Source organism: Episyrphus balteatus, chromosome 1 (assembly GCF_945859705.1).
Source record: "Episyrphus balteatus chromosome 1, idEpiBalt1.1, whole genome shotgun sequence".
Classification (NCBI taxonomy): domain Eukaryota; kingdom Metazoa; phylum Arthropoda; class Insecta; order Diptera; family Syrphidae; genus Episyrphus; species Episyrphus balteatus.
This window is the reverse complement of record NC_079134.1, coordinates 67,067,914-67,088,847: the sequence shown is the minus strand read 5'-3', so window position 1 is coordinate 67,088,847 and position 20,934 is coordinate 67,067,914. Positions and strand designations below refer to the sequence as shown.

The 20,934-nt window shown below is 31.6% G+C and overlaps 1 protein-coding gene across 2 annotated transcripts in view; it reads left to right on the top strand.

Annotated features, from left to right (window-relative positions):
• Nucleotides 1–308: 308 nt before the first annotated feature.
• LOC129905675 (nonsense-mediated mRNA decay factor SMG8) overlaps nucleotides 309–20,934 on the top strand; it is a 92,407-nt gene continuing 71,781 nt past the window's right edge. For both annotated transcript variants that reach the window (XM_055981217.1, XM_055981216.1), the window contains exons 1-3: nucleotides 309–459; nucleotides 515–653; nucleotides 716–990. In XM_055981217.1, the coding sequence (XP_055837192.1) occupies nucleotides 410–459; nucleotides 515–653; nucleotides 716–990 (464 nt within the window). In that variant the 5' untranslated portion in view covers nucleotides 309–409. The remainder of the gene's footprint in view (nucleotides 460–514; nucleotides 654–715; nucleotides 991–20,934) is intronic.

Sequence of the window (20,934 nt, the reverse complement as noted above, 5' to 3'; positions counted from 1 at the left end):
CCAAGACTGGAAAATTTCGTACGTCTTTCCCCCCAAAACCCTTTTGTGTACATTGCTGTCTGTGAATATATGTGAAAGCCACCACGTTGGTAAATGACGTTAACACGCACACATTTATAGATTCACGACATTCACCACACATCGGACACGAACACAACGATAGGTTCACGACATTCACCACACCTCGCAGCTTGTAGGCAAACGTCAGTTGACCGCCGAGTTTCCAGTCTTGGTATTTTTTGTTTATGATTACCCCGTTTTGTCTTTTTATACCATGACAGGTCACTACATTCGTGAATGCGCCCATTCTTATTTAATGCTCTGTTCTAAACAAAGACAAAACCGCATTCTCATAAGGTGCCAAAGGCTTTTAATTTTTTGTTTATAAAACTTAGCTACAAAAATAAAAATGTCATATTTCGAGACATGGGTCTATCCAAATAATCCACCTGAGGCGTGGTAGCTATAATCAATTTGTTTTTAACTAAATGGTATTGAAATTTATTTCCCGCAGTGGATCTCTATTTGAGGACAATCGAAAATTAGTTCTTGTTGGAATCATTGGCAAGTCTGCGTTCCCGGATTGTAATAAAATGGCTGGACTTAATGTCATGGACACACATCCTTCTCATTTGAACCATGAATGCAAAGAGGTACTGTTGCTATTAGCCTTCATGTTTGTTTCAATGTCTAGTAAAACTAATATATTTAAAAGGGTCAAATTAGATTTTACTACACCGATTCGGAAGATATTTTATTCTTACATTTCCAAACAACTTTCGATGAATTCTGCATGCGGGGTGCAATGCTTAAGGAAATGAAAAACTTACAGTCTGGACGTCATTTAAGTTTTCAACAGTATGTAAGGAACAGATTTGCGAGGATGCTACTTTTTGCAACTCAAGTGTGTCACATTGTGGTGTTCGTTGAACTGGGTGTTTCTTTTGATGCATCTTTAATATCAATTTTTAAATCTTTGAAACTTATCAGGTAATTTTGCTTATCCTTCTAAGATCATTATTACATTTTGTTTGCATTTTATGAAATTTGTAGTTGCATTTTTGCAGTTAAACTAGAGCAAATTATGTACTTGTAAAATGACCCCAGCTACAATTTTGTAGAACATAATTTTTGCCTAAAAACCTATCTTTTTTTAAATAAAAAATGTTGTGACCTTTGATCTATCATAATGGGACTAGCGGACAGAGGAAACTTCAGGACTTTTCACATATTGTAACCATCCTAACACCAAGCTGTATATCAAAATCAGCCTTTACAAATTTTTTCCTTGAAAAAAATCTATTTTCCTGGTCTATATGTAAATTAGGTTTTAAAATACCAAATTTTAGTATTTATCAACTATACGAATGTTGGTTAAAAATTGCCGTCGTTGCCATATTTTATTTTAAAAATTGAAATCAAGATTTATTTTAATTTTTATAAATAAAACGATATCTAGTGATGCGGCTAAGCATCTAAATCGTGCACTTTGTGATAAAAGCATGAAATTAATATCGTGATAGTACTCAATATAAGAGTTATTTTGAGATATTGGGCCACCTTGTATTCCACCCGGAAGGGTAGATACAAGACTTTCTGTACTCGAATTAATAGGATTGTTAGTACAATATGTAGCCCTCATTTTAAGATATTGGGCCACTTAATATTTCACCTATGAGGATGTTTATAACGATGCACAGAAAGCAATTTAAATGAAGTTTTGTGAAATTTGTGATTATTAGATGGCTCATGTACATCCTCATAGGTGAAATGTTAAGTGGCCCAATATCTTAAAATGAGGGTTACATATTGTATACTAAAAGCTGAAACACAATCACGCTTTAGGGCGTCGCTTCGTTGCGTTACGTTGAGAAGTCCTCAAAGCGCGCTTCTGTCACTTTGACTTTGAATAGCTGATGGCAACATAAAATCTGCTGTCAAATAAAAAAAAAACACAGTCACTCACAAAATTATTGGGCCAAGTCTTTATCTTGATTTAATTGTTTAATTAAATTATGTTTAATTAAAATATGCATAGAAATTTGTTTATTCTTTAATCCTATAGTTATAAAAACAAAACCAATCAAAATATATTGTTTTTAACAATAAAACTCAGTCTAAAACATCATTAATTTTTTTTTGTTTTTAATACGTAAATTGTTTTGATTTAAAATATCTCGATGTCGTTTTTTTGTACAAAATCTATATAGAGAAATTAAAAAACACACATAGTTTTGCAATAATTTATTTTTTTTTATTCACATTTGGCGCAATAATAATGTGGGTGACTGTAACTATGTCTGTTAAATGTCAGAAAGCGAGCAAAAGCTCAGTCTGGTTGAACTTTTGCTCGCTTTCGATTGTCCTCAAATAGAGATCCACTGCGGAAAATAAATTTCAATACCATTTAGTTAAAAACAAATTGATTATAGCTACCACGCCTCAGGTGGATTATTTGGATAGATCCATGTCTCGAAATATGACATTTTTATTTTTGTAGCTAAGTTTTATAAACAAAAAATTAAAAGCCTTTGGAACCTTATGAGAATGCGGTTTTGTCTTTGTTTAGAACAGAGCATTAAATAAGAATGGGCGCATTCACGAATGTAGTGACCTGTCATGGTATAAAAAGACAAAATGGGGAAATAATGTTTTGACGTTTGGCATTTGGCAAAGTCAAAAGCAACGTTTCCTTACGTTTGTCAAAAAAAGCGTACGTAAGAAAAGCGTCATTGTGTGAGGATACACAGATTTCCTATAGTTGAACTTTTCGCAGTTGTCAAAATCGATTGTGTTTCAGCTTTAACAATCCTATTAATTTGATCCTTTTATCACAAACTGCACAATTATTTTTCATACTTTTACTTATGCACCTTACTCCTTCAAAATATTATTTTGTATGAAAATTTAATAAAAAATAAAAGCAAGTAATTTAAGTTTTGCATGAAAATTCAATATTCCATGGTAAATATAATTCATTTTTTGATTATTTTTAATTCTCATACGATGTATAAAATATATATGTGGTTAAAAAAAATGCAAACATTTTCTATGTGCTGCAATGGTACCATTTCAAAGGTGTTTTTTTTATCACTATAAAGAAAAACACCCTTTAACATGAAATATTTTGTTGGACATATTTTATTATTTTTTTCTATGTTATATGAAGCGTCCACACAAAATTTTATCAACCTACCACTTTTTTTCAAGGAGTACTTGGTAATATTCCGAATCTTGCTCTTTGAGTAAAAGACAATTCATAAAAAGTCCAATAACTTTTTACATGATGGTCGAGACATTTTGGTATTGATTTTATTCGATCGAGCGTTAGAAAATACCTCGAAATCATGTATCATATTAATACAAATGTTTCATTACCTATACTATGATATGCAACAAATCAAAAGGTACTGAGTACCAAGCACGTCGAAATTCCTGCCAAAGTTTGTCCAAATTTGAGGTATCAGACCTGTTAATCGCTTTTCCCACGTCACTCTACAAGTCCTCAATAGGATTCAGATTTGAGGACTGGCTTGGCAATTCCATAACACCGATTTTTTGGACGGATAGCAATTGTTTCACAGACTTAGTCTTATGTTTTGGATCGTTATCCTGTAGAAATGTCCACTTTAAAGGCATTTCCTTCTCAGTAAAAGGTAGAATAGTGTCCCTTAGGATTTCCTTGTACTTAAGGTGGTCCATAATACCCCCTATCTGAAGAAATGGTCCCACACCATGCCAAGAAAAACATCCCCAAACAAGAATACTAACCCTAACATCCTTAACAGTCTATATTTTATACTGCGGTTCACATTTCAACTGCCCCACGCGGGGAATTTCCGTATGGGGCATTTGGAAATGCCTCTTATGCCCCATAGGGGGCATTTCCAAATGCCCCATACGGAAATTCCATGGTGTGGGGCCATTTCATCGGATAGAGGGTATTATGGACCACCTTAAGTACAAGGAAATCCTAAGGGACACTATTCTAACTTTTACTGCTTTTGTGCCTTTTCTTTAAACTTTTCAAATATTTTTTTTTTCAAAATAACGCTTATAAATAACATTTATCATGTTTTCACCCAATACGCTCTCATTTTTCAAGGTTCCTTTGAGAACCCCTGCTCTTTCTCAGTTATACTTTGAAAAATTCTATTTTTGTAAATTGGTTTTTGATAGTTTTTTCAAATTAATTCTGAAAACGCAGAAGTCTATTCACGTTTTCACTCATTCGCTCTCAAATTTTCAGAGTTCTCCTGAGCACCCCCTGTTTTTCTCAATTATACTTAAAAAAAATCTTTTGTTTGAATTGTTTTTGGAAGTTTTTTTTCAAATTAATTCTGAAAACGCAAAAATGTATTAACGTTTTCACCCAGTCGCTCTCTTTTTTCAAGGTTCTTTTGAGAACCCCTGCTTTTTCTCAGTTATACTTTGAAAAATTCTTTTTTTGTGAACTGGTTTTTGAAAGTTTTTTCAAATTAATTCTGAAAACGCAAAAAATTATTAACGTTTTCACTCAGTCGCTCTCGATTTTCAAGGTTCTTTTGAGAACCCCTCGCTTTTCTCAATTATACTTTGAAAAATTATTTTGTTTGAATTGATTTTTTGGAAGTTTTTTTTTCAAACTAATTCTGAAAACGCAGAAATCTATTCACGATTTCACTCATTCGCTCTCACTTTTCAAAGTTCTCTTGAGAACCTTTGCGTTTCTCAATTATACTTTGAAAAATTATTTTGTTTGAATTGGTTTTTGGAAGTTTTTTCAAACTAATTCTGAAAACGCAGAAATCTATTCACGTTTTCACTCATTCTCTCTCTTTTCAAAGTTCTTTTGAGAACCCTTGCGTTTGTCAATTATACTTTGAAAAATTATTTTGTTTGAATTGGTTTTTGGAAGTTTTTTCAAACTAATTCTGAAAACGCAGAAATCTATTCACGTTTTCACTCATTCGCTATCACTTTTCAAAGTTCTCTTGACAACCTTTGCGTTTCTCAATTATACTTTGAAAAATTATTTTGTTTTAATTGGTTTTTGGAAGTTTTTTCAAACTAATTCTGAAAACGCAGAAATCTATTCACGCTTTAACTCATTCGCTGTCACTTTTCAAGGTTCTTTTGAGAACCCATGCTTTTTCTCAATTACACTTTGAAAAATTATTTTGTTTGAATTGGTTTTTGGAAGTTTTTTCAAACTAATTCTGAGAAAGCAGAAATCTATTCACGTTTTCACTCATTCTCTCTCTTTTCAAAGTTCTTTTGAGAACCCTTGCGTTTCTCAATTATACTTTGAAAAATTATTTAGTTTGAATTGGTTTTTGGAAGTTTTTTCAAGCTAATTCTGAAAATGCAGAAATCTTTATTTTTTTAGAATTATTTTTCAAGCATGTTTTTTGAAGTCTCTTTGAAAACACAAACTTATCCAAGTTTTCATCCCACTCCACATATGAAAACACTCGTATGGATGTTAACATTAATTGAATTAAAACGACCTTTTCTCTTTGGGAACAATGTCCAGAATATCCAACAAAAGTACCAATTTGGAAAAAAGTTAGAAAAGTTCCTAAATTCACGATTCCAAACTTAAGAATCTATTTCAGACACCAATTCTCAAAACCATTATCACAATATTTCCAAGTCACCAAAAATATAATTTTCAAAAGCCAAGCAAACTCTCTAATTTTCTTGCGAAGGCGGGAGGATCTAAGGGTAAAATTTGCTCGGCAGAGCATACAATCTATGAGTGTCCTAAATTTTCGACGTTACCAATCCAATCCAGAATCGAAATAGAAAAGAAAATGTGCAATAATTGCTTGGGAACCAGTCATCAAAAGTCTACTGGTTCTAGCAAATATTCTTGCAGTTTTTTTAAGACACCATACACTTTTTGCACCTTGTAAATAATCCCTCTCCAGTTTAAAATCAAAATTTAAGCCTACAGTCCACTTCTCAATCACAAGCTATCAGTGGCGAGGCGTGAATGATTTCAAATGGTAAGTCGAAGAAAAATAAGTCACCAAGAAATTCAATTCCAAATTTTTAATGCATTTCTGAGTTTCAAGCCAGGAAATTAAGCAATTCAAACGAAATGTCAAAAACACGCCTTATATTTTTTTTAATAAAGTTTCCATTAAAAAGTGTGCAAAGCTCTACGTTTTTCTTTCATAAAATTGTGCAAGAACTTTTTCTTAAAAGTCAAGTCTACTTTTAGTAATTAGAATTTAAAAGAAGTTTTTTTCTACCTATAGATATAAGTGCTAGATCAGAAAGTCTATCTTCTATGCATGAAATCGCCTTAGAACTAAAAAGATCTCTCGACGCCGCCGCCGACAGAAGCAACAGTTATCTAGGTGTATACAAAACTTTAAGTAAGAGCGTCCTTTAAATACAATTTTGTTTTCTTCATAAAACTAAACTGATTAAAATTATTCGAATCCTCTAAGAGATAATAATACATATAAAAATACAAAATTGAGCTTGGACAAAACCATACTTTTCTTAAAGATTTTCCCGAAGTGAAAATTGCATTGGACTGTCACGTTTGTGAAATACTTGAATATCAACTGGTAGAAAACGTTATTTTTCGGTAATTTTGAAGTGGAATTCAAAAAGTCATACTCGTATTTTATTGTATAAAATATATTATTTATTTCTTTTCAAAATTATTTGTTTTCAAAGAATATTGCAAATAGAAACTTATATTTCAAAATCCTAGAGGTTAGCAAATGACAATTTGTGACTTCTGAATTCAGAGCACCAAATTAAGAAAATATCTCAAAGCAAATTTCTTGCTCTCGACTTTTTTGTTTATCAACAATGATATTAAAGTCATAATCAAAACACTAAATCTTACTATCTAAAAACTTTTCACAATTTTTGCATCATCTTAATTTTTATTATTTTCAAAATTGCACTGCGTTCTTCTTGGGAGTTGGGACTTGCTAAATTCAATTGGCGCAGTTGTTCCACTTTATGGAAATTGCAGTTATTTTATGCACTTTCTGCCAACAAAAATACCTTATGAAATTAAATATAACATCCACGCATATTTCTTATCATAGTGGAAACCTTTGACACAGCTGCCCAGTGGAGAGATACATACAAATTCAGATAATAAGTCGGAAAGGAGCGTCTTATTTTCTTGTTCCATACCTTTTATATTTTCCTAACTGATTTTCTTCAAATAAAACTTACCTCACCCACAACCTGCGCAACATAATTTGGGTCATCAGCTCATTGCTCGATACACACAAATTACCCAAATAAGTCGGAGGAAACCGTCTTATTCTACCCTTTTTTCTTCCTATGAGCTATGAAAAATGAAACCTACCTCAAGCAGACACTGACATGCGCACTGCGCATTCATTAACTCAGAGCGAAAATTATGACAGATACATAAAAATTCACCAAAAAGTAAGACGAAGAATATCGTCTTATTTTCTTCCATAAGAAAGCGTGTATTAAACAGAGAGGTCACAAGGGCAGTAATAAGTAAATGAAAAAAGAGGAAAGAAAACCAATTTGTTCTATTGTTTATAAGACGACATTTTTCGGGTTACCTTTTTTTTTTGCTCTAGTTTTGTGTTTGTTTATGAAGTGAGTTGAAAAGCAGATAGGTGTGTAGAGTAGAACTGAAAGAAAAGTATTTGAAATAATGTTGACAGCGTGTGCAGGTGTTGATTGAAATTATATTCATGTTGCCAGGAGTTTATGTTGTTGAGTTTGAGAATTTCAAAAGGTAAGACGGAAATAATCGAGTTATATGAACCCTTCGCCACTGCAAGCTATATAAAATTCTCAAATATCTGCTTCTTCACAACCATTCATTCCTCAAGCTACATATCTACCTATTGAAAAAATGATTGTTTTTTGGCAATCCATATTGTAAGGGCCCTCATTGATCCAGGTTTCAAAATATCTTTCATTTCGGCAGCTGTTCAAAACGTCTGAATTCAGCATATATCGACAAAACTACAACTATTTCTGGAATCAGTGGAAATCTCTTCATCACTTCAAAGAAACTTTGTTCTTTTTCAATCACTTCTGCTTAGCCCTCTCAAATCATTATTTCAGCTCAAGCCATTGTGCTTAAAACACTCACTAACAACCTCCCAAGATCCTACTATTTTTAATGTTTGCAACAGGCCGATCCCAAGTTTAATAAGTCCAATTTTATGGTTTCACTTTATATATAAGCGTTCGTCAGTCTAATGGAACTTTCTCTTCTCACTTGTTCTGTGCAAAATCAAGAGTTTCACCCATAAAATATGTGTCATTGCCACGCCTTGAGTTGTGTGGAAATATCCAAAAGACAAAACACAAAGTACACTTCATAAAGCATTACTTCTCAAGAAATGCAGTTTGTAAAAAATCGCAAGCTCAAAGAAATTAGTATCCAACGGAATATTCTCTATTAATGGAAGGTAGACCCACTCTCCAAAGAATTTCACTTATTTCGTTTAGTCCATTCTTAAATTCAAATCATCTCATTAGGGTCAACTGCTGACTCTATCAGTCAGATTCTGTTGAGTTCAAAAAATTTCCCAGTTCAATTTCAACAAGAATCTCAATCCACTTATTGTGTTCAATGCCTTAAATGGAATTTTATTCCTCCAGGTGTTCCACATATGGGAGGCTGGTGTAAAAAGTTGCAAAAGTCACCTTCGGAAACTGGGGACTAGTTCAAAACATACATTCAAAGAATTTCCAACAGTATTAGCTCGCATTGAAGCATGTTTAAACTCCCGTCCGATTTCATCAATGTTCAATGATTCCTCAGATCTATTGATTTTAACTCCGGGTCACTTTTTGCGCGGTAGTTCATTTTTTAGTATTTTCTAAGTATTTTCTTAGTATTTTCTTAGTATTTTCTAAGCCTAATCTGGCTGATGACAATTTGTCCCTCATCAATCGATGGGAAAAAGTGAAATGCCTCTAACAACAATTCTCTCGTCTATGGAAAGACGAGTATCTTAAAAAACTTCATCAGAGACATTAGTATCAATCCCCTCAAAAAGATATCAAGTTAAATGACCTAGTTGTTGTAAAAACCGAAAATCTTCCTTCCATTGAATGGCGCCTTGGGCGTGTTGTAAATGTACACCCCGGCCCTGACGGAAGAGTGAGAGTTGCGACGCTTCGAACGCAACACGGCAAAATTAGCCGTGTAGTTGTAAAACTTTGTCTTTTGCCCTTGAAATAAGTATTTAAAATTTCTTTTCTTTCTCTCAAAAAATATTTTTCTTCATATATACATATATGCCTTTCAATTTATAATTAGAACTTTATACTTACTCTTTTTTCAAAAATTCAAATTTTACTTTGGGCGCTTCACGCCAAAAAATAATTTTCATTTTTTCATCAATTTAAAATTTATTTGGCGATTTATGCCAAGCGGGGCATTAATGTTCACGCACCTTCACATAAAATCATCGACGAAACAATATTTGGCATCAACAAATATTTTTTATCATGTTTTTGTGGCGTGCAGTTGGCTGCCCTTCCTTCTCTTTTTTTCTTCCATTTTTCTTTCCTTCATTCAATAATGTCATTCAATCTTCTAAACTCACAGGCACAAGTTCGCCTCTTTCCTCCATTGTCGAGGAAAATTATAATTGAATAAAAACTGTATTAAATTGTTTAAGTTTCCTATGTTTCCATATTTGCAGTTTGGCTGCTATTTTATACGGTCAATTTCATTATAATCTTTGAACAACAACAACATCTTGAAGGTGCTCCCACCAAGTGTTTATGGCTAGAGTTACAGTACTGTTTAATCATCAGACTCCTTAATTCCATTTGTGTGTGGTGCTTAGTCTAGTAATTGTATTAAATTAACTCAACTCAAAATAGAAATTTTTTTTTTTTATTTTAACAAACATAAAACGCTAAAGAAACAAAAGAAACTATATATATATTACATATATAACAAATAAAAGAAACAAAAAAAAGAGGAAAGAAGCCACCACCAAATACAACTGTGATTGACGGTCAAGACTGTCAATCGGGAATCGTAGCATAAGCACCCCAAATAAGTGCTTCATTTATGGCACGAATTGAATTAACTCAACTCAAAATAGAAAAAAGTTTTTTTTTATTTTAACAAAGATAAAACGCTAAAGAAACAAAAGAAACTATATACACTGCCGGTCATCTGAATACGTCCACATTTTATTTCATCTTATTTTTAGCCTGTCTTGGTATTTATTGTAATAATATGTAACGAGAGAACATCTTTATGCGCTTAGTTTAGGAGAAAAAAAAATTGTCTTAGGGCCTACCGTTCTTCTCACACGGTAGCTAGACCAAATCTATTCATAAAAACAAGTGTATTTTTTGGCTCATCTGAATAGTTTCAAAAGCAAAAATGTTAATAAATGATGAGTTGCACGGGTCAGTTGGACTCAAAACTGTCAATAAATCTGATTATGTATAACCTGTAAGGACGAAAACGGGTCGGGAAAAATTTGTAGGCGCGGAAAAAATGGCGAAAATAAAAGAAGTGTTTGAATAAAGCCGAAATCAACGATGCATTGGGACAAAAACAAACACAAGTTAAAATTTAGTATGCAGTTCAAATATTCTTTTCAAATATTGCATTCAAAAATTTGTGTATAAATCAAAAAATTTAATTTTTTATAATTTTTATTTGAAATTTTTCCGTTTATATACGTTTAAATTTATATTTCTCGAACTTCAAAAGATTTGTTTATAATATTAGGCTTTTTTTTTGGCACAGCTATCCGTATCTGCAGTGAGAGCTTCCATGTATTACAAATACAACACCCAGCTGCGGATAAAACTAAAACTTAAATCTGGCTGCGGATAAGAAATTGACATTTTTTCGAGTATCGATACTCGATAGGAGAAAATTTCGGATAATCGGATAACTCAAGAGTCTCGAAGGCTATGTTCGCAGAGTGCAATGTGCAACGCACTTTAAGTGCCTTCTTTTATTTTAGTTTATTTTGAATTAATATTGGAACGCACACATAAAATTATTTCTACATTTCATTTATACAGTTGATGACGGATATAAGAAAGTCTCATATAAGAAAAACACGCATATAAGACAGACATTTCAAAACACCATGCACATTTTCATAAAATTGTGTGTTAAATTTACCTCATATAAGAAAAACGTTTATAAGAAAAACACTGATATAAGAAACTTGTTCTGATATAAAATCTCATTCACTACATAGAAAATAAAACATCTATAAGAAAGTCTCCAGTATGAACATGCAAATGATGCAAAGTGTAACTTCCACAAAATTTCTGAACCCACCCTTATTGAGTTTCCAAAAAATTGACAAACTGAGGATGAGTAAGAAAGAAAAAAACAACCCACATATTGTTTAGTGTTCGTTTGTTATGGTTTAAAAATGTCATCTAAGAAAAAAAATACATTTTTTATAAAAACGAAACAAATATGCTATGACTTATAATACAAATTTTATTTCTTATATACAATTGTATTTACATAAGAAATTTTCTTTCTTATATACACTTTTTGCAAAAAGTGGGAAATTTACAAACGTATTTTTTTTTCTTTCTAGCGCCATTTATATTTAAAAAAGAAACTAAAAAAAAAAATTTTATGACATCAAGAAATAAGTTGTCTGCATCATTGCTTTTGGTGTGCAGAAACACATTATGAGTTTGAAAATTTTCACTTTTTTCAAATTTGTGAATCTGACAGCTAAAAGAGGTGGTAAAGTGAGAAAAAAGTGGAAAAATCTCAGATTTCATGATCTATTTGAGACTTGAGATTCAAAAATATGGATTCGAGATTCAAAAATCTGAATCTCGATTTTTATAAAGATTTTTGTGTTTTATTTTAAAAAGTCAATTTTATATGAGTTAAGTTAAATATTTTTTTAAGTTTTTCTGGCCACAAAATTAAAAAAATTGATTCTGAAAGCTTATTTCGTGATGTCAAAAATAATTTTTGTAGTTTTTTTTTTTCAAATATAAATGGCGCTAGAAAGAAAAAAAAAATCTTTTGTAAATTTTCCACTTTCTGCAAAAAGTGGCCGTTGTAGTTAAGTAAAGTTAAGTCAAAATTAAACAAGTCTTCCACATTTCACAAACGAATTTCAATTTTGATCTTTCGACCCTGCATATAAACGGGCCACCTATAAAAACTTCAATTTCATGAACGACGACTGGCCCCAAATCTACGAACATACCCCAATATGTCAAAAACTTATCCGAAAGCAAAACCAAAATAAAAAATCAAACTTTGAACAAATGCAGATGGATGTACAAATAGAAAATCAGAAAAATCCATTTTTAGCAATTTAATTTGGTCTGTTTTATTTCTAACGTTTCAAAAATAAATTAATTATGCGTAAAAACTACTCAAAAATAATCTTGAATAAAATTCGTTTTTTTTGTTTTATTATCTGACAGCTAGACAGCTGCGGATGTTTTTTGTGGGAAATCGAATTTGACTGCAAAAAATGACATCAAAAAAATTGCAAACAAAAAATATATAGTAGGGGAGAGTGGGGCAGTTTTGAACACGGAGCACATTTGAACACTGCATATAAAATTTTAGTATATCAATCTTTTTTAAATGTATTTTGATATTTGAACCCGTCAACACAATATCCATAAATGTCAATGACTTTCTATCGTTATCTCGGCTGACTTTCACATTTATAGGTGGAAGGTGATTTTTATAGTGGTTTTGCATTATTTCAGTTTTTTAGTTGTAAGAGTTAAAAAAAAAATTGGTACGTGATTTCAAAACGCAATACAATTTTTGTTAATGGTTAATGAATTTTAAACTAATTGACGGTGAATTTTTGAATGAATATATTAATGTTAAATATTTATTCAACATTTTATGTCGTTGAGCGTTGACACAGTTGGGGTAGTTTTGAATGGTTTCCGTATGGTGGGGCGCTTTTGAACATGTTCAAAACCGCCCCGAGTAATTTGTATCAGACATTTTAAGGACACTTGAATGTGTTTTATTTAATAAATCGTAATGGTCTTATAAAAAAATAATAAAACTAGCATTTGTGGGCAAAATATAAAGAAAAAATGGGAATATGTACAACATAATTGAAGATTTAAAAAATGTCTGAATGCTTCAAGTTCTGCTAGACTGTTCTCGATGAGAACTCGATTATATACCGCTTAAGCGTTATAGAAATTAAAGTCAAGCTACCTACACCAATTAATGCTCGTTGTACATGAAGAACATCCGCTTTGTTAACATTTGGATTTAATGTCTAGAAATTTATCTATATATATTGCAAATAAATCTATTTTACTCTGAGAAGCATAAATGGTTTTTCTAAGATGTATTTTAAATGAATTTTTCTTGGTTTTTGTTTTTCTTTTGAACTTATAAATGTGATAAGCCCTTGTATATAGAAACTATAGTAGTATCATGAACGTGAATTTTTTAGGTTCGCTTCCTTGGACTAGGGTGCGCTGCGGTAGCAAAATGTCTGATATGGAGAGTAGAATGAAGGAAAAAAACTTTGTGTTAGAGGAAGAAAAATATTTGAGTCTTTAAGGAAAGAGTAAGGGAGAATACCGAAAACATGTGTTTCTATTTTGACAGCCAGAAAATAGAGGAGAAATGTAAACAATATATATATATGTATATTCTTGTTTCCTAGGTGATTTAATTTTTTTCAATTTGAATATTTTTTTAAAGACTTCGATGAACGTTTGTTTTGGAACTTTTGTTTGAATTGTTCTAACGCGATGTTGCAACATTTACTTGAACTCTTAAGCGTTTTGTTACAATTATTTAATTTATGAATTGTCTTTGGCTTACGAAGTTTCTTGAATGTTCTGAACACAGGGTGCCCCAAAGTTTAATTTCCAACAGTTTTACGATTTTGTTATTTAAAATTTTTTTTTATAATAGCTCGTTGAGGCTAGGGCAAATCGTCCCGTTTCTGCGTGAACCACGTATCTATACATAAAATTTTGTTCTGTTCTTGAAAGAAATATACATTTTTCGTGAAATTAAAAATATGATTTGAACATAAGGAAATCAAGTTATGTTTAAGACATATTGATTGAGTTTTTTTCTAAACAAAAATCCTTTTATCTATTCATTCTGAAAGTTTTAGAGCAATGTTTAAGAGGAAAAACAAATTTAAAAAAATGTACTTACGAGGTTCAAGGAGAAACGGGACGAAATGGGATAATTTACCATGGTGTTTTCGTTTGGTAAAAAATCAGTTTATTTTTATTAATTAAATAATAAATAAATAAAATATTCATGTTTCTATTATCTAAAAAATTTGGAATAAATAACAAAATTAAAATACCATGTTATGTTTAGTAAAATTACTTTTGTTCAATATAATAATTATAGGAATCTACCCTGCCTTTTTGGCTTAAGCTCCTTATTTTATTTTCTCGCTGTAAAAATGATGAGCCCTCTCAGTAAAAATCTTCCAATAATTTTTCTATGTTCACTTCCACAGCCTATTGGTAAATATGTGCCTTCTTCTTCAAATATCTGATCAAACCATGTTTCCACTATATGTTCCGTAATCTGTTTCTCACTTATATTGGCGTTGAACATTGATTGGAAATTTTGAACTACAGTTTCAAACATTACGGATGGAACTGTAAGTTTGCCGAACTGGGAAGGTGTTGTTATGCTGCTGTAAGCTCTCAGTTCTGTTAACAAAGTTTGCTCTCTTATTTCGTCTTCATTAATCATATTCTGAGAGCAAGCTTCGCATTTTAATGTTTTCTTAAGCTTTGCTGCTGCAAATCCAGCATAATAGACTGCTGCTGCTTTCTGCAGTTTTTTTGCTACCATATCCTTATTTCCTTTGTCTGTGTCTATTTGTTCGTTTCTATCATCCAAACTAGACTTCAATGGCGTTTCCAATAGGTGGTCTTCAATTGGCACCTTCATTTTATATTGTTTTTTTTCGGCTGCTAGTTTGATGTCCATAGGATCTTCATAGTTCCCTATGCTAAGCAACGGCTCGGCATCCGCATCTGCGTAACCAGAACGTTCCGCTGATAAGAGATGTTGAAACATTATTTGCTTGAGATTCCGAATGAATCTCCAAGCAGAAGCGTTTCTTTCGTAGCTTCCTCTATTACTCCTAACCATAGAAAAAACATTTTCAGCGACGTCAGTATTTAAATGGGCAAGAAGCAAATAATTCTGCTCATTGCTCTTTAAATATTCCCACATCAACTGCACTCCCAAAAGTGTTTGCTGAAAACCCTTGAAGCAATGCGGTGTTTTATGAGAACCACTTGAGCGCCATGTTGCTATCCAATGGTTTGCATCTATTAATGACTTAAGAGTGTCAGTAGTTTCCGACACAACTTGTTGGTTGGGATTGCGCGAGTAGAGTTGACCAGTGTTGAAGTTGTCGAATAGGTCATTCATTTTCTTTATGAATTTAGCTGTTCCAAAGCAATTTTTCTGTCTTCATCCGTTTGGAAACAATTTGTTGTCAATGCATACATAAGCACAGAGTATACATTTTCACTAAAAACTTGCGTGACCAACTTTACTCTTAATTTATCAAAAGACTTGGTTTAAGATGTGCGTTGGATAGCTTGTATAGGACTTGAAAGGTGTTGGATTTAGAAACACATTATGAGTTTGAAAATTTTCACTTTTTTCAAATTTGTGAATCTGACAGCTAAAAGAGGTGGTAAAGTGAGAAAAAAGTGGAAAAATCTCAGATTTCATGATCTATTTGAGACTTGAGATTCAAAAATATGGATTCGAGATTCAAAAATCTGAATCTCGATTTTTATAAAGATTTTTGTGTTTTATTTTAAAAAGTCAATTTTATATGAGTTAAGTTAAATATTTTTTTAAGTTTTTCTGGCCACAAAATTAAAAAAATTGATTCTGAAAGCTTATTTCGTGATGTCAAAAATAATTTTTGTAGTTTTTTTTTTTCAAATATAAATGGCGCTAGAAAGAAAAAAAAAATCTTTTGTAAATTTTCCACTTTCTGCAAAAAGTGGCCGTTGTAGTTAAGTAAAGTTAAGTCAAAATTAAACAAGTCTTCCACATTTCACAAACGAATTTCAATTTTGATCTTTCGACCCTGCATATAAACGGGCCACCTATAAAAACTTCAATTTCATGAACGACGACTGGCCCCAAATCTACGAACATACCCCAATATGTCAAAAACTTATCCGAAAGCAAAACCAAAATAAAAAATCAAACTTTGAACAAATGCAGATGGATGTACAAATAGAAAATCAGAAAAATCCATTTTTAGCAATTTAATTTGGTCTGTTTTATTTCTAACGTTTCAAAAATAAATTAATTATGCGTAAAAACTACTCAAAAATAATCTTGAATAAAATTCGTTTTTTTTGTTTTATTATCTGACAGCTAGACAGCTGCGGATGTTTTTTGTGGGAAATCGAATTTGACTGCAAAAAATGACATCAAAAAAATTGCAAACAAAAAATATATAGTAGGGGAGAGTGGGGCAGTTTTGAACACGGAGCACATTTGAACACTGCATATAAAATTTTAGTATATCAATCTTTTTTAAATGTATTTTGATATTTGAACCCGTCAACACAATATCCATAAATGTCAATGACTTTCTATCGTTATCTCGGCTGACTTTCACATTTATAGGTGGAAGGTGATTTTTATAGTGGTTTTGCATTATTTCAGTTTTTTAGTTGTAAGAGTTAAAAAAAAAATTGGTACGTGATTTCAAAACGCAATACAATTTTTGTTAATGGTTAATGAATTTTAAACTAATTGACGGTGAATTTTTGAATGAATATATTAATGTTAAATATTTATTCAACATTTTATGTCGTTGAGCGTTGACACAGTTGGGGTAGTTTTGAATGGTTTCCGTATGGTGGGGCGCTTTTGAACATGTTCAAAACCGCCCCGAGTAATTTGTATCAGACATTTTAAGGACACTTGAATGTGTTTTATTTAATAAATCGTAATGGTCTTATAAAAAAATAATAAAACTAGCATTTGTGGGCAAAATATAAAGAAAAAATGGGAATATGTACAACATAATTGAAGATTTAAAAAATGTCTGAATGCTTCAAGTTCTGCTAGACTGTTCTCGATGAGAACTCGATTATATACCGCTTAAGCGTTATAGAAATTAAAGTCAAGCTACCTACACCAATTAATGCTCGTTGTACATGAAGAACATCCGCTTTGTTAACATTTGGATTTAATGTCTAGAAATTTATCTATATATATTGCAAATAAATCTATTTTACTCTGAGAAGCATAAATGGTTTTTCTAAGATGTATTTTAAATGAATTTTTCTTGGTTTTTGTTTTTCTTTTGAACTTATAAATGTGATAAGCCCTTGTATATAGAAACTATAGTAGTATCATGAACGTGAATTTTTTAGGTTCGCTTCCTTGGACTAGGGTGCGCTGCGGTAGCAAAATGTCTGATATGGAGAGTAGAATGAAGGAAAAAAACTTTGTGTTAGAGGAAGAAAAATATTTGAGTCTTTAAGGAAAGAGTAAGGGAGAATACCGAAAACATGTGTTTCTATTTTGACAGCCAGAAAATAGAGGAGAAATGTAAACAATATATATATATGTATATTCTTGTTTCCTAGGTGATTTAATTTTTTTCAATTTGAATATTTTTTTAAAGACTTCGATGAACGTTTGTTTTGGAACTTTTGTTTGAATTGTTCTAACGCGATGTTGCAACATTTACTTGAACTCTTAAGCGTTTTGTTACAATTATTTAATTTATGAATTGTCTTTGGCTTACGAAGTTTCTTGAATGTTCTGAACACAGGGTGCCCCAAAGTTTAATTTCCAACAGTTTTACGATTTTGTTATTTAAAATTTTTTTTTATAATAGCTCGTTGAGGCTAGGGCAAATCGTCCCGTTTCTGCGTAAACCACGTATCTATACATAAAATTTTGTTCTGTTCTTGAAAGAAATATACATTTTTCGTGAAATTAAAAATATGATTTGAACATAAGGAAATCAAGTTATGTTTAAGACATATTGATTGAGTTTTTTTCTAAACAAAAATCCTTTTATCTATTCATTCTGAAAGTTTTAGAGCAATGTTTAAGAGGAAAAACAAATTTAAAAAAATGTACTTACGAGGTTCAAGGAGAAACGGGACGAAATGGGATAATTTACCATGGTGTTTTCGTTTGGTAAAAAATCAGTTTATTTTTATTAATTAAATAATAAATAAATAAAATATTCATGTTTCTATTATCTAAAAAATTTGGAATAAATAACAAAATTAAAATACCATGTTATGTTTAGTAAAATTACTTTTGTTCAATATAATAATTATAGGAATCTACCCTGCCTTTTTGGCTTAAGCTCCTTATTTTATTTTCTCGCTGTAAAAATGATGAGCCCTCTCAGTAAAAATCTTCCAATAATTTTTCTATGTTCACTTCCACAGCCTATTGGTAAATATGTGCCTTCTTCTTCAAATATCTGATCAAACCATGTTTCCACTATATGTTCCGTAATCTGTTTCTCACTTATATTGGCGTTGAACATTGATTGGAAATTTTGAACTACAGTTTCAAACATTACGGATGGAACTGTAAGTTTGCCGAACTGGGAAGGTGTTGTTATGCTGCTGTAAGCTCTCAGTTCTGTTAACAAAGTTTGCTCTCTTATTTCGTCTTCATTAATCATATTCTGAGAGCAAGCTTCGCATTTTAATGTTTTCTTAAGCTTTGCTGCTGCAAATCCAGCATAATAGACTGCTGCTGCTTTCTGCAGTTTTTTTGCTACCATATCCTTATTTCCTTTGTCTGTGTCTATTTGTTCGTTTCTATCATCCAAACTAGACTTCAATGGCGTTTCCAATAGGTGGTCTTCAATTGGCACCTTCATTTTATATTGTTTTTTTTCGGCTGCTAGTTTGATGTCCATAGGATCTTCATAGTTCCCTATGCTAAGCAACGGCTCGGCATCCGCATCTGCGTAACCAGAACGTTCCGCTGATAAGAGATGTTGAAACATTATTTGCTTGAGATTCCGAATGAATCTCCAAGCAGAAGCGTTTCTTTCGTAGCTTCCTCTATTACTCCTAACCATAGAAAAAACATTTTCAGCGACGTCAGTATTTAAATGGGCAAGAAGCAAATAATTCTGCTCATTGCTCTTTAAATATTCCCACATCAACTGCACTCCCAAAAGTGTTTGCTGAAAACCCTTGAAGCAATGCGGTGTTTTATGAGAACCACTTGAGCGCCATGTTGCTATCCAATGGTTTGCATCTATTAATGACTTAAGAGTGTCAGTAGTTTCCGACACAACTTGTTGGTTGGGATTGCGCGAGTAGAGTTGACCAGTGTTGAAGTTGTCGAATAGGTCATTCATTTTCTTTATGAATTTAGCTGTTCCAAAGCAATTTTTCTGTCTTCATCCGTTTGGAAACAATTTGTTGTCAATGCATACATAAGCACAGAGTATACATTTTCACTAAAAACTTGCGTGACCAACTTTACTCTTAATTTATCAAAAGACTTGGTTTAAGATGTGCGTTGGATAGCTTGTATAGGACTTGAAAGGTGTTGGATTTAGAAACACATTATGAGTTTGAAAATTTTCACTTTTTTCAAATTTGTGAATCTGACAGCTAAAAGAGGTGGTAAAGTGAGAAAAAAGTGGAAAAATCTCAGATTTCATGATCTATTTGAGACTTGAGATTCAAAAATATGGATTCGAGATTCAAAAATCTGAATCTCGATTTTTATAAAGATTTTTGTGTTTTATTTTAAAAAGTCAATTTTATATGAGTTAAGTTAAATATTTTTTTAAGTTTTTCTGGCCACAAAATTAAAAAAATTGATTCTGAAAGCTTATTTCGTGATGTCAAAAATAATTTTTGTAGTTTTTTTTTTTCAAATATAAATGGCGCTAGAAAGAAAAAAAAAATCTTTTGTAAATTTTCCACTTTCTGCAAAAAGTGGCCGTTGTAGTTAAGTAAAGTTAAGTCAAAATTAAACAAGTCTTCCACATTTCACAAACGAATTTCAATTTTGATCTTTCGACCCTGCATATAAACGGGCCACCTATAAAAACTTCAATTTCATGAACGACGACTGGCCCCAAATCTACGAACATACCCCAATATGTCAAAAACTTATCCGAAAGCAAAACCAAAATAAAAAATCAAACTTTGAACAAATGCAGATGGATGTACAAATAGAAAATCAGAAAAATCCATTTTTAGCAATTTAATTTGGTCTGTTTTATTTCTAACGTTTCAAAAATAAATTAATTATGCGTAAAAACTACTCAAAAATAATCTTGAATAAAATTCGTTTTTTTTGTTTTATTATCTGACAGCTAGACAGCTGCGGATGTTTTTTGTGGGAAATCGAATTTGACTGCAAAAAATGACATCAAAAAAATTGCAAACAAAAAATATATAGTAGGGGAGAGTGGGGCAGTTTTGAACACGGAGCACATTTGAACACTGCATATAAAATTTTAGTATATCAATCTTTTTTAAATGTATTTTGATATTTGAACCCGTCAACACAATATCCATAAATGTCAATGACTTTCTATCGTTATCTCGGCTGACTTTCACATTTATAGGTGGAAGGTGATTTTTATAGTGGTTTTGCATTATTTCAGTTTTTTAGTTGTAAGAGTTAAAAAAAAAATTGGTACGTGATTTCAAAACGCAATACAATTTTTGTTAATGGTTAATGAATTTTAAACTAATTGACGGTGAATTTTTGAATGAATATATTAATGTTAAATATTTATTCAACATTTTATGTCGTTGAGCGTTGACACAGTTGGGGTAGTTTTGAATGGTTTCCGTATGGTGGGGCGCTTTTGAACATGTTCAAAACCGCCCCGAGTAATTTGTATCAGACATTTTAAGGACACTTGAATGTGTTTTATTTAATAAATCGTAATGGTCTTATAAAAAAATAATAAAACTAGCATTTGT